Source organism: Pagrus pagrus (assembly GCF_965226575.1).
Source record: "Pagrus pagrus genome assembly, chromosome: 16".
Classification (NCBI taxonomy): Eukaryota; Metazoa; Chordata; class Actinopteri; order Spariformes; family Sparidae; genus Pagrus; species Pagrus pagrus.
In genome coordinates, this window is record NC_140200.1 from 23,003,381 (window position 1) to 23,016,838 (window position 13,458).

Sequence of the window (13,458 nt, forward strand, 5' to 3'; positions counted from 1 at the left end):
AGTCCGTCAACCTGGCAGCCCGATGTGCCATCAAACCAACCTGCAGATTCATCTGGAGCCTCCACATCCATCTAAATTTCACCCAGTACTTCTCTAACCTCAATTAGTTCACGTTTCTACCTTTAAGCTCTGACTTGTACCTTTTCTGAACGTCGATCTATCATTGTCAGACTAATTGTATTCTAATCCGGCGAGCACGGACCCCTTCAAGTGTTGGCAAGATGAATCTGAGGGATCTGAGTTAATTAATGGTATAGACCTCTAACAAGGAAAAAAATCAATCTTTAGTTGAACATGTGCTCTCTAGCTGTAGTGACAATGATGAGCCTGTCAATCCATCTGTGCTTCACACTCTGAAAACTTAAAATGTGTTTGCCCTTAAAGAACAAGTCCCTCTTTGTTTTCTCTTTAAAGGAACGTTCCACCCAAAAGTGAAAATTAAGTTTGATAGGTAACCAGTTCAGGGGAGATGCGGCCCCTCTTCTGTCCTTACAGCTTCTCCAGTGAGCATGCGCACAGTGTGAAATCTTCCACTGAAAACGACTCATGACTTTTCTTTAAAATTTAACAGTTTCCACTGTAAAACTTTAATGAAAACCCAGATGCACATGCAAACACCAATCAGAATCAAGCTAACGCTCATCACAACCACTTAAGGCCCCAAATTCTGCTGGCTGGAGATGTTGAGTCATGTGGGTAGCAATGCTAAATACTGACTCTATTTAGATCAAAACGGTGACCCTAGCCCCTAACGTGCTGAGTTATTTGGTCAAACACAGTATAAATGAAGTCTTTCATATTTTACTTTTTGGTTCATTATATTCATGATGTCCAAAAAGTTGAATCCCGGAGTTCTGTAACAAAACTGAGAAACAAAAAGTTACATCCACAGCGCGGACCTTACAACCTGACATATCACCTATCAAAACTCCCACGGCTCCTCACCTTCACCCCTGCCCTCTCTCCACCACCTGCCATGTTTAATTCATGCCGCCGGCTCCTCGGAGCTGCGGTGCAGCAGCCAGGGGTTTTAATACTGCGGTGAGGCCCTCTCATTTAAAAACCAAGAGGTCTAAATGCCAGGGCAGCATAATGTCAGAACACTAATCGTACAAGTAGTCTAATATGTATTCCCCATGAGCCTCTGCACCGTGGATGTTTTCCTCTCTCTCTGTGTAATCACTGGCGTCGCTTTGTGCAGAAATGTTCTGAAGATGCCTGCTGGTCTGCAGCTGCTCCCCGGCTCCGTGTTCAAACACGACATATGGGGGAAAAAAAAGGTTTTAAAAATGAACTTTTCAGCCATCAGAGGGATGTTCTGATATATAATTGAGACATTTGTGTCCAAATTGTGTTCTGCTCTACCTCATCACAGAGCACTGAGACACATCTCATTCATTCAGACATTTACAGATCATTTACTGGTTGAAAGTTGACCGACTGTCCACACTTAATCTCACAGCACGTCAGCTGTCATCTGATGATGATAACACCCAATATTTCAGTGTTTCTTGTATGTAACGGACATCCGGACATTTGTGTTATGCGTGCGGATACATTTTAATAAGCTCAGAAAAAACTAAATCACCATCAGACAGCGGCAGATGGGTTCTGACGCTGCATTTTGGCTGATATGTTCCATCTCTTTTGCTCTCCCCGAGGACTGTTTGCCTGCCATACTCGCCTGCGTTGAGATGTCAAAATTAGGGAACTTCTAAACCAAAGTATGGCTCTGGGGGTTCTGGCTTCCTGCGTTCTGGTGACATTTAAAAAATGTAAATAACAAAATAATAAGTAAAACACAACAGACATCTCATGTTCAAATCATTTTAAATTTTACTTTTAATTATCAGAAAACAACGCAGCGTCAACTTGTGTAAATCTCTGGCTCAAACTAATATTTCAGCCCAGTCTCCAGGATATAATGTTAGCAGGTACCATTTCTGCAAACACGTCCAAGGTTGACATTTGTATCAAATGTGGCATATCACGTTCACATTATATGCCTATTAGCCGACTTTCACATCAGGAGGTGGAGGGTAAGGTAGCGTTATTACAGAGCTCAATGAACGAGTCACACCGCTGGATATTTTAAAGGACACCTGGAGACATTTCCAGACGTTTTTTTGTGGCATCAAAACCGGCTATTTTTCACAGGAAGTCAGACCATCTCCATCAGTGATCGTGGCAACCAAGACAGGTATTTTAAGCCAAACCGATATTTCCGTAACCCTAACCAACTGGTTTTTGTGCCTTGACCTAACCAGAGCATAAACACAGTGACAGGAGAGAAATAGAAAATTCAGCCTAAACAAACGGAAAAGTTGCAATATAAAGAAACTTTCAATTACATATTTTCTGGCGATTGGGTTGAATATTCATCACATGACCTTTAAAACTTTTCGCACTTTTCTCACTAATTGAGGAGGACGCGGCTCAACACTACAGCAGACTACAGTATGTTCTGAACAGCGGCAGAACTGGGTTACGCTAACTAAAAGTGAAAAAAGTGTGTGAAATTGTCATAAATTGGGAGCGATGGGGGGGGATTGTGACCCCGGGAGGAAACGGGGAGAAAATGGTGATGAAAAACTGAAGTCTCATCTCAAACCAGATTGGTCAACAGGACTTAGACTACAACAATCTTGTCTCTTGCCTACAGATTCTGCAACCATGTGTAGATACTGTATAAAACTAGTAAATTCTGATGTGAAGATTGTAGAAGAGTGAAGATTTAGACGTAAATTGCAGATTTGCAGCTTCAGGAGGTCTGCCCTTCTTCCCCCAGCACGTTGTCCTATCAAAGCATAATGTGAAGATTCCCACCGAGGCACCCCGTGCTCCCCGTGATGTTGCATGTGGCTCAAAGAGGATTGTACAGAGGAGATCATTTGTGGACCAGACAGGGAGGGAGGTGGATTTTGGAAGTTGTTATTTGGAGCTTTGGGAGCCTCTGAGTGCCTCTCGTGTGTAGTTATTTCCTGATGTGTCCTTAAGTGCACCACGGTCGTGCTGAAGTAAAGTCTGGAGGTAAAGCGTGTGCAGAAAGTTCAACCCCGCAGCAGATTAATGCGTTACATCTTATCTGGCCCCTGCGATCGGGTCACTCATTTAGTCTGCCGCTATTGAACCGTGCACTCACACACAGTCTGAAGCAATTACGATACCTCCACAGAGCTCGCTGCCGGTTATGGTTTCTGTCACCTTTTTATGGCCGCACCCCATCTCTCTTTCTCCAACTGTCAATAATACAATTATCTGCTTGGAAAGTCAGGCTGTTTGTTTAAACTGTATGTTAGTCTGCAGGTAAATTCACTTCACCCTCGGAGACAGATTTATGTTTACAGTCCATATTTTAGGCAATTAGCTCAGTGTGTTTGGACATAGATTTTGTTAAGTTTCCAACATTTAGCAAAAAACAATTCGAGGGAGTGCTGAGGGCAGAGGTTCATTACCCAGGTTGACAAGGCTTGCAGAGGGTTGACGGGGCGAGATGTTGACGAACCAAATTGTTTCTGTAGCTACTTGCAGTTTTCTTAGACCACTTTTTCAAAAAATGTCGATTCCTTACAGAACAAGAAGATGCATTTAAATGACTTGTTGTGAAGAGCTGTCCAAAACCCAAAGATACCCAGTTTGCATGAAAACCAACAGGAGAGGTGAAAAAAGTTTGTTTCAAGCCCTTTAACTTTTTTTTTCTGTGAAACAGGTGAAGTTTTGCAAAGACCATCTTTTAGGTTAATTTTATTTTCATTTCTGAAAACAGGTGGTAAAAATGTTTTGGCTGTACTCACGGATAAAAAGAAAACATCAACTTAGAGAAATGATTCTCAGGCACCCCGGTAGCTTAGTGCCTGTACAGAGGCTGTGTCCTCGCCACAGCAGCTCAGGGTTTGAATCCGACCTGTGGCCCTTTGCTGCATGTCACCCTCTCTCTCTTCCTCTCTTCTAACACTAACATTTTCATATCTACTGTAAAACTAAGTACAATTTTAAGGTAGTTGTACTTTACTTGAGTACCTCCATGCTGAATATAAGATCCCATTATCAGTCAAACGATGCTTAGTCTGTTTTACTGGCATTTCCAACTTTTGTGCATGAAAACATTCCTCTCCTCTCCTCTCCTCTCCTCTCCTCTCCTCTCCTCTCCTCTCCTCTCCTCTCCTCTCCTCTCAAAATGGAGTCTAAGATCAATGGTCCACTTACTAGCTTTTTGTAGCTTTCAGCTGTTACTCCCATCAGCGTCTCTTGCAGCTGAAAGCTCCTAAAAGGTGATAACGTGACCTTTTTGTTGACATTTTCATTTGCATATACTTCAGCTGACACTTCTCTGTCTTTCAAGAGACTCTTTACCTCCTACAGTACAAGTGCGTTGACTTTAATCGACCCTTCAACTCAGTCAAGTGGTTCAGCTTCAACTGAGAAGTTTTCTCATAGTAAATCAAACTTTATGTCTCACCAACGAACCGTGTTAAGTGTGATTATAGTTTAATAAAAGATGAACACTTTAAGGCATAACAGACAATAGCTACTGTTCTTTGAAATATACACATATTAGACACAAAGAAAATGCATTACACGCTCGAAAACCCAACAGAAACACTCTGAATCTTCTCATTATACGTTACTTGAACGTTTTACGTTTTCTCTTTTTCAGAGTGCCGCTCAAAGTGGAGCAGGCTAACAACGCTCGGGACGCCCTGGCAAAGGCTGTGTACAGCCGGCTGTTCGACCACGTGGTGACCAGGGTCAACCAGTGCTTCCCCTTCGACTCCTCCGCCAACTTCATCGGTGTCCTGGACATCGCTGGCTTTGGTTAGTATCCCTCAAAAACTCTCAAATCTGGTACTTCCTTTACTGAACTATACTGCAGAAATTCACTGTGTACAAGAGTGAAAATTAGAATATGTGGATGTGAAATATTATAAGGTTGCTTCTTTGTCTTTGTCTCAGCTGCTACAAAACATCTTCAGCTGCAAATGCTTTCACCCCTTCAGAAAGTCTCACAGCTGTTGATTAAATGTTTGTTCACAATAAAAAAAGTTTTGTTTCCAAAGAATCTTTAAACTGGAACTTTGAGGCCTCTCTGTCTCTCGGATCGAGTGAGGGGCCTCTCACCAGAACACGGTACCCATCAGCGGGAGTGTTTATTGGTCCGATGCAATGCAGTGCATTTTGGTTGTTGTAGGTTTTCTACCTTTTTAAGCGAAAGTCAATACCACAGTCCTTTTTCTCTGATTTCTCTGGTCTTGTAGCACCTGGGGCCATCTTTCCAGCAGTGAAATACTTCTTTAAGCATAAGTTCATAATGATAAAAAATTTCTTGTCCTATCCACGTTTGATGTTTTACAGTTGCATATGTAGATTTTTTCTCAATTTAAAGGTGTTTTGGCAGAAAATACACCGTAAATATAACATGACTCATAAAAAAAAAAACATAATAAGATGAAATGTTGCCTGGATTGGCATTGCTTCAACTAGTTTCGAGTACTAAAGATGTTTGTGAGTTTGTCTCAGAGCCTCGCAGTCTTTACAGTTTTACTCATTTTGTCTCGACATCAAGAGAGCGTAACTTGTCAGATTCTCTTTGATTGTGACGGAGCATCCTTAACTGTTTCCTTGTTTTTGTTCTGCAGAGTACTTTGAACACAACAGCTTCGAGCAGTTCTGTATCAACTACTGTAATGAGAAGCTGCAGCAGTTCTTCAATGAGCGCATCCTGAAGGAGGTGAGAGTCGTTTCATTCTAAAAATCGAAGCTCTGTCACCATTTAGGGAGGTGGGGGGACCTTAGTCAACATCCTCAGTTCCATTAGGCAGCACTTACAAACACCTGCAAATCAAAGCCAACATCTTGGAATGACTCGGGACTTTTATTTATACTGAGAGTGCTTTTCTCATTATAAACACTTATTTTCTAAGAGCAAGTGTCATATTTTCAAATTGCGGGTGTCTCATTTTTAAGATGAAGTATGGATTTCTGAAAGCCCAAACACATCAAAACATAAAATCTAAGCTTTCAATCAAAAACATGATTTTTCATTTTTGAAATATGCTTTGTGATGATTACTGTTTATGTCCAGAAAAAATGTAAATAAAAAGTAAAAACACCTGGGTGGTTATGACCTGAGAATGTGTTTCTCTTAAAAACACCTTTTAGAAAAGAAACAGCTGCAGAAACATGATGTAGAAAGTTTTCCGTTGCTTTCAGTAAACTTTGTAACACCAGCAGAGACCTCTTCAGCACCCAAACAACCATTAGTGACAGTCGAGATGAAAACTAATGCCGGCCAAGTCTACAATGTTCAAAAAACACAACATTTCTGTTTGGGAAAATAATGATGCTGCTCGATATATAATTTTTTGTAAGTCGGGGTCTTCACATAATGAACTCGAAAGCACTTGAGTGCTTAAACCTCCGCCAACGCTCAACAGTCTGCGACCTTGTCGAGCTGCAGCCTCCATAATGTTTGATTGTTGTTTGGAGTGCTTCAGACAAAATACATTGTGAAAGAAATGCTGTGCAGCTGGTGACCTTTAGGTCTGCAATGTCACTGTTGAAAATTTGTGTAATTGCTCTTCAGTAGCTTGAACGAAGGTTTTGGATCGATAACAAAATATAATCAGACAATCTGTCTGCAGAATTAAAGCCAAATCTGCTTGAACATTGTTGAAAGACTTCTTAGAACAAAAGCATTGTTAACTACCTCAGAAAAGAAAGGGCATCTTAAAGGATATTTTGGATCTTGTTAGACTACCATTTTGTAAGAAATGTTAGATGTCTCATTTGACCTTAAAACTCCTCATTTACAGACGGAGGTGTTGGCACCCAAACATCTGTTAGCAACATCCAGCATAAGAGCCTTAACCTTAAGATACTCATTTTGCATGAAAGTGTAATAGCAGAAAGCTCGGTCTAAGTGCCATTTGCGAGAGGGCTATAATGCCCTCCAGGCTGAACCACAGTGTTGTCCCTGTCCTCAGTAGGCGAATGCCATACATGCTGCGAATATCGTTATGGATTCTCATTAGAAATATCTCGTTTGCATTCCAGGAGCAAGAGCTGTACCAGAAGGAGGGGCTCGGAGTCAACGAGGTTCACTATGTCGACAATCAGGACTGCATAGGTATGAAGAAGCCACTCATCACTCTGCGCTCGTGATGGTGCATTCAGAGCAGCTCCCGTTGCTCGTCCTCTATATTTATTATGTTGAGTGTTCCTCTGCAAAGGTGTTTAATATTTTTTATATTAATATTTTGATCCCATGTGGAGAGCATAATGTACATAACAAGACCCAATGGAAGGAAACACATAAAGCTGGGTGTACTCATCCCTAACTTAACAGATTCATATTCAAATGTGGAAGTTCAGATATTTTAGGTAAAACTGGTGGTGTCAATAGTTCACATTCCATTTCAAATATCCAGATGGTGCTTGAATGTTTAGAAGCATTCAACATATTTCAGAATATTGAATTCATCATCTCAAGTTGATGGAAATACACCTACTCTAAACTAACTGGTTAGACATCACATTTATACAGGGCTATTTTTCTTGGCTGGAGTCTGAATTTAGCACCTGCAGTGCCAGACACGATGCATCATAAAACCTTTCTACCTGTAGCTATCAGAATGTGTGGCGACATGCACAGAATAAAAAGGAGAAATGTGTGTCCTTCTGGAAAGTGCTATGCAAATACAAGAATTCTCAGAGTAATAAATTACCTGTTGAGATTTTGGAGACAAAATGGAGGATCTTGCATTTTGGGAGGGAAGAAGACCCCATTTATACGGGCAGTATTTCATGCAGTGACAGTTAAGTGTAAAGGCATCCAAGAATCATTGAAGATAGATGTAAATCCATTTGCTCGAGCCACTCCTGGGGGTGGCCTGACTAAATTATGAGTTGCTTCCTGATATCAACATTTCAGAGTGGATGACGGTACTTTCTTAGAAAGCACTTTTCTGTCTTGTTGTTGGACCTGACTTGTGTCTATCCTGTCTAGATGTGACTTTCTAGTTTTGGGAGACTTGTAGTTCTAGCTTGGGTCTTGACTTGGACTTCTCTGTCATAACATAGGGCTTGTAGGTCATACCTTGACATGGGACTTGTTCACTTTGGTTTGGGACTTGATGTTGGAGTTGTGGGTCTTGACTTGTGACTTTCCTGTCTTGCTGTGGGACTTGAAGATCTGAACGTGGAACTTGACTTTTGACTTTCTCCTCTTGACTTCGGACATGACTGAGGGCTTGATGTGGGACTTTAAAGTCTTACCTTGGAACATGACTTCCATCTGTTCTGTCTTAACTTTGGAACTGACTTGGGGCTGTCCTTTCTTGATGTAGGACTTTTAGGTCCTATCTTCTGATGTGACTCGCGATTTCCCTGTGTTGACATTATGGTTTTGACGTGGGACCTGACATGGGACTTGTAGGTCTTGACTTATGACTTCCCAGTCCTGACTTTAGGCTTGCTGGTTTTGACTTTCAACTGTTCTAGTCTTGACTTGGGACTTGTAGGTCCTAACGTCAAATGTGAGGCTTTTTGGACTCAACTTGGGACTTGACTTGGGCTTTACAGATCTTGATTTGAAAATTGACTTGAGACTCGTGAGTGTCTTGAATTTTCGGTCTTGACCTGGTATTTGTAGATCTTGACTTTGACTTTACTTGAAACTTCTCTGTCCTGTTTTGGGCCCTTCTTCTTATTTCTTAACCTGGGATGAGATTTGAGGCTTTCCTGTCTTTAATTAGGACTTGTTGGTCTCGACTTGCGAGTTTTCTGTCTTGTTGTGGGACTTAAAGTTCAGAAAGGATCCTCCGGCCTTGACTTGAGACTTGACTCACTGACTGTCCTATCTCGTCATTTCTCTCTTGAGGATGTTACCTTGGAAATTGATCATCAACTTTTCAGTCTTGGGGCTTTCAAGACTTGATGTGTGACTTGTCATATATTCAGATGTGACTTGCAATATTCCTGTGTTGTTCTAGTACTTTTTAGTCTTGACGTTGAACTTGTAGATATTGACTTTGGACTTGAACTTCATAGCCAACACTTTAGATTTACTTTCAACATTATATTACTGTTTCTGCATTGCAATATGGATCGGTTAGATATCTGTATGTATCAGCTTTAATACTCTTTCACATGAATGACTCCTAAGTCTCTGCCTGAGGTTTTTCACAGCTGCTGCTGCTGGTTGAGCTTTGTATTATTCATATTTGCAATTTTCAGGGGTCCTTCTTGGGCTACACGAGAAAGCGGTTGAGTTTATGATGAGCCATGAGCGGCAGCATGCTACTCATTATTGGCCTTAATGTGCTGCTGGCTCCAAGCCCTCAGTTCTGCGAGAACTGCCTCTCCACAGTTTGACCCCGGAGCCTCTGCGCTGTTTCATGGACAGACAAAATAAAGTGTAAAGTGATGAAGCCCCAGAGCATGTGAACTCCTGTCCATACTGAAATGTGTCTTCATTACTCCATAAACACGGAGGCAGATGGATGTGAGGTGACTGGAGGTGAGGGAGGTTAATTATGCTTTTTGCTGATGTCCAGCTCAGTGAAAAAGCATCAATATTAGATGCTAACAGCAGAGTCAGCTGGAGAGAGGCAGCTGTCGGCCCAACACGGGCTGTTTACAATGAGCTCTGTTCATTGGCTTGAAACTGTAGATTACTAAAATGTATTTGTTTGGGTTTCTGTTGTGTGTGGTGAAAGCAGCTACTACTCTGTCCACACAAAAAACAGAACATTAAAATTACAACTGATGTAGCAGAAAATGAGATTTGTACTGATCGTAGAGACATGACTGCATGCAAGACAAAGTAGAAATGAAAGCAAAAGTTAGCAAGTAATGGAACATTCCACAAATGAAAGTCCCCAAATCACCTTTGTCAAACTCCAAGAAGGCAATTTTAATTGTCATTCATTCGTTCATGTTTCATTCCACAAATTTGTTTCAGGTATAATCGGAATGACTGATAGAATATTGTTCATCAAATGTGCATTCATTCATTCATTCACTCACTCACTCACTCACTCACTCACTCATTCATTCATTCATTCATTCATTCATTCATAGCTAGATTAGTTTTGTTTAACAAATATTGTTCATGTATAACAGAATGACTGATAGTGATGGAGTATTGTTCATCAAATGTGCATTCATTCATTCATTCATTCATTCATTCATCCTTACTTTTAATTTCAATCAGTGTGTAAGGTGTTTTTAATGAAAGGCATTTTGATTAAATTTGATTCATGTATTCATTCAGTCAGTCAGTTTACAGCTTACAGAGTAAATCAGTTTGAATTCATTCACACACTCATTCAGCGAACACTTCAGCTTACATATTATGTATTAATTCAGTGATTTAGTTTATAAAGCATTGTTTATCAAATGTATTCATCTGTTCATTCACCATCCACATTTCTCTGAGCTTATAGAGTCTTGCTCATAAATATAGATCACAGTCTGTTGAATCAGTTGTGTTCCTGTCTGTGTACGTGTTGTTTCCTGTAACTGGGAGCTGGTGGAGGGGGTAGATGGAGGGATGAAGGGATAGATGAAGGGATGACAGGTTGTTTCCGGTGGTTTTCAGTAGTTAATGTGGCTGCTGGTCAGAGCTGAATCCACTGTGCTCAGGGCTCCTCTGGCCTTGTTAGTGGGAGTTTGTGAGGGGGAGTCGAACAGCCTCTCTGAGCTCGTCAGGAAATATTACTCAGAAAGACTCGAGTGAATCATCTTCTCCTTCCTGTCGGGGCTGCTCTTTTATAGTAAGTCTCAGACACAGTTTCTAGCTGGTTCCTCACTAGCATCATATCAGGTCGCTGTGGCAATGACCTTTTTACTACTTACTGGTGTTTGTAATACTTCAGTCAATGTATATGTAAGTATATTTCAAAGCACTTTGTATGGTAAATGAAAAGACGACTCCTGAAGTGAAATCCAGTGACAAAGGCAAAACACAGTAATTTCTCGGCTGTATTGGGCTCCACCAAACAGCAGTTGGAGGCTCATTATGTCCTTAAATTGAGCTGCTCGATTAAGTTTACTATTAATCTGCAGAATGAACTGCTTTTTCTTTTTTCTGCTCAGAATAGGCTTCTATAGATACTCATATTTTCATTTTTCTTGATATAGTTTCTTAAAAGGTATTGACACCACGGATGCTGGACTTTGAAATATTTTTTCTCGAAATCATAATGATAAAATAAACTTCTTTACTGTACTGATGTATAATAATAATCGCCTTTAGGTAACATTATCCCCGCTCGCCCATCAGCTTCAGAGTCAGATCAGGTGAATGAGAAATCATCGTGACCTTCACGCCTTTGAACTTTAATGTAGCTTTTTAATCATCTCCATCGCCCCTCCTTGATTTAATTGGTCTTGCTGCTCAGTGGCCTCAGGTAATCCAAAGCAGTTTCATTAACGGTGCAGCTTTTGCCATGCTTTCCTTGCAGACCTGGTGGAGGCGAAGCTGGTCGGCATCCTAGACATCCTGGACGAAGAGAACCGACTACCTCAACCCAGCGACCAGCACTTTACCGACACTGTTCACAACAAACACAAGAACCACTTCCGTCTCACTGTGAGTGACGCTGAGACATGAGAAGAATGTTGTTCCTTTCAAGTTCACAAGAACTGTTTGTTCCAGGGTCTGGTTACCCCTGGTTGTTTACTTTCATTTTATTAGGATGGTTACAGTTGGATAACACCAACATCATGAACAAAATCGAGAGTCTCTGCATGTCTTGATAACAGAAAGAAAAAAGTGTATTTCAAGCACCACTTACTATTTACAAGACCACAAACAACATCGACAAGATATATATATAGAAAAATAGAAACAACAATGATACAAAAAAACCCCCCAAAATTATAGGTTGTTTCACTATTCAGAGATTATCATTAAATTAAATTGTAGTCCTACATTTTAGTGTCTTTAGCAAGGAATTCCAAGTCATAGTTGTCCAAAAATGGCTGCCATATACCTAGCAAATCTTTTGGCAGATCCCCTTGTTCCTAATAAACCTCTCAAGTTTGAAATGCACCATCACATCCCTGATGTTTAGCTAATGTCCAGTAAAATGAAAGGGCATCGAGCCAATACATTGGCACATTTACTGGTATATAACTCTAAACATGAAATGAAATTGTTTTTCTTGATTTAATTTAATTGAATTAATTAGGACTATTACTATCACTGAATGTTACAATAATACAAAAGTAACACCTATCCTACTTGTCAATATTTCTGTCCTTGTTTTTTTTTTCAATATTTATAATCCATAAACAAATGAGGCAAAAGGTTTTTAAGTCTTATAATCAGGGTTGTCTCATATTAGGACCAATACAATAAGTTTCAGTGAAGAATAACATTGAGCCTCAGAGTGATGTGGTGTAGCTGACAGTTAAATTACTGAACAGCGACTCTTAATCTTCATTTTCAGCCCGGAGTGATTGACAAGACCGGGAATTAGCATGTCATTTTAAATGGAAAATATTCAGGAACTCTGCTGAGTATAAGTGTTTTATTGTGTGTGTGCGCACGTGCGATTAACTGCGTGTGTGTGTCCCTCAGGTACCCAGGAAGTCTAAGCTGGCCGTCCACAGGAACGTGAGGGATGATGAAGGATTCATTATCAGACACTTTGCAGGAGCCGTGTGCTACGAGACGGTGCGTCTTCACTCTGCTTTCCTGGAGCCATCTTTAAAATAATATCACATTAAATTATTTATTTCTTTGTCTTTGATCACTGGACTGAAGAAACACTATGAACTAGAGCTTTTTAACATGAAAGAAAGTGACCGTTCAAATGTGATTATATTCAGAGAAATAGACCCAAGATAGCTCAGAGAGCATTTTAAATTCAAATCTGTTTCTGCATGTTTTATAGATCTTATTTTTTCTGGTATTTGCTGTCTTGTTTATTATTCTTCACCTGTGCAGTGTGCAGAGGTAACGGGGGAAGGATGAGTCAGGAAGGACAGCCTAAAAAAAAAGAACATTTTAAACAGAAATAGGATTTTAAACTTGAAATTGTTTGGTAAGATGGCCTTCAGGGTCAGCAACCAAGCACTGCAGCAAACCCGTGGGTCTGACATCATGTTTCTGATTCTGTTTGAAAATGTCTCTCAGACCAAGTTTGTGGAGAAGAACAATGACGCCCTGCACATGTCTCTGGAGTGTCTGGTCAGCGAGTCCAAGGACCGCTTTGTTCGCGAGCTCTTTGAGAACTCCAACAACAGTAAAGACGTCAAGCAAAAGGCGGGAAAACTCAGCTTCATCAGTGTCGGCAACAAGTTCAAGGTGAGTAAAAAACAAACCAGCAGGTGAGTTTCAGGCGGAATTAATAATGTGTCCACCTGAAACTCTGGATATCATGCTGCATTTCCACACGTTTTTCAGTTGCTTTCAGATGTTTATATGGGTGTAGCTTTTAAGTATTAAAG

General features: G+C 40.6%; 1 protein-coding gene across 6 annotated transcripts in view; it reads left to right on the top strand.

Moving 5' to 3' along the window:
* LOC311271528 (unconventional myosin-VI) overlaps positions 1 to 13,458 on the top strand; it is a 147,481-nt gene that overhangs the window by 74,678 nt on the left and 59,345 nt on the right. For all 6 annotated transcript variants that reach the window (XM_084377243.1, XM_084377244.1, XM_084377245.1 and 3 more), the window contains exons 13-18: positions 4,658 to 4,815; positions 5,637 to 5,728; positions 7,054 to 7,126; positions 11,466 to 11,593; positions 12,587 to 12,682; positions 13,145 to 13,315. In XM_084377243.1, the coding sequence (XP_084233369.1) occupies positions 4,658 to 4,815; positions 5,637 to 5,728; positions 7,054 to 7,126; positions 11,466 to 11,593; positions 12,587 to 12,682; positions 13,145 to 13,315 (718 nt within the window). The remainder of the gene's footprint in view (positions 1 to 4,657; positions 4,816 to 5,636; positions 5,729 to 7,053; positions 7,127 to 11,465; positions 11,594 to 12,586; positions 12,683 to 13,144; positions 13,316 to 13,458) is intronic.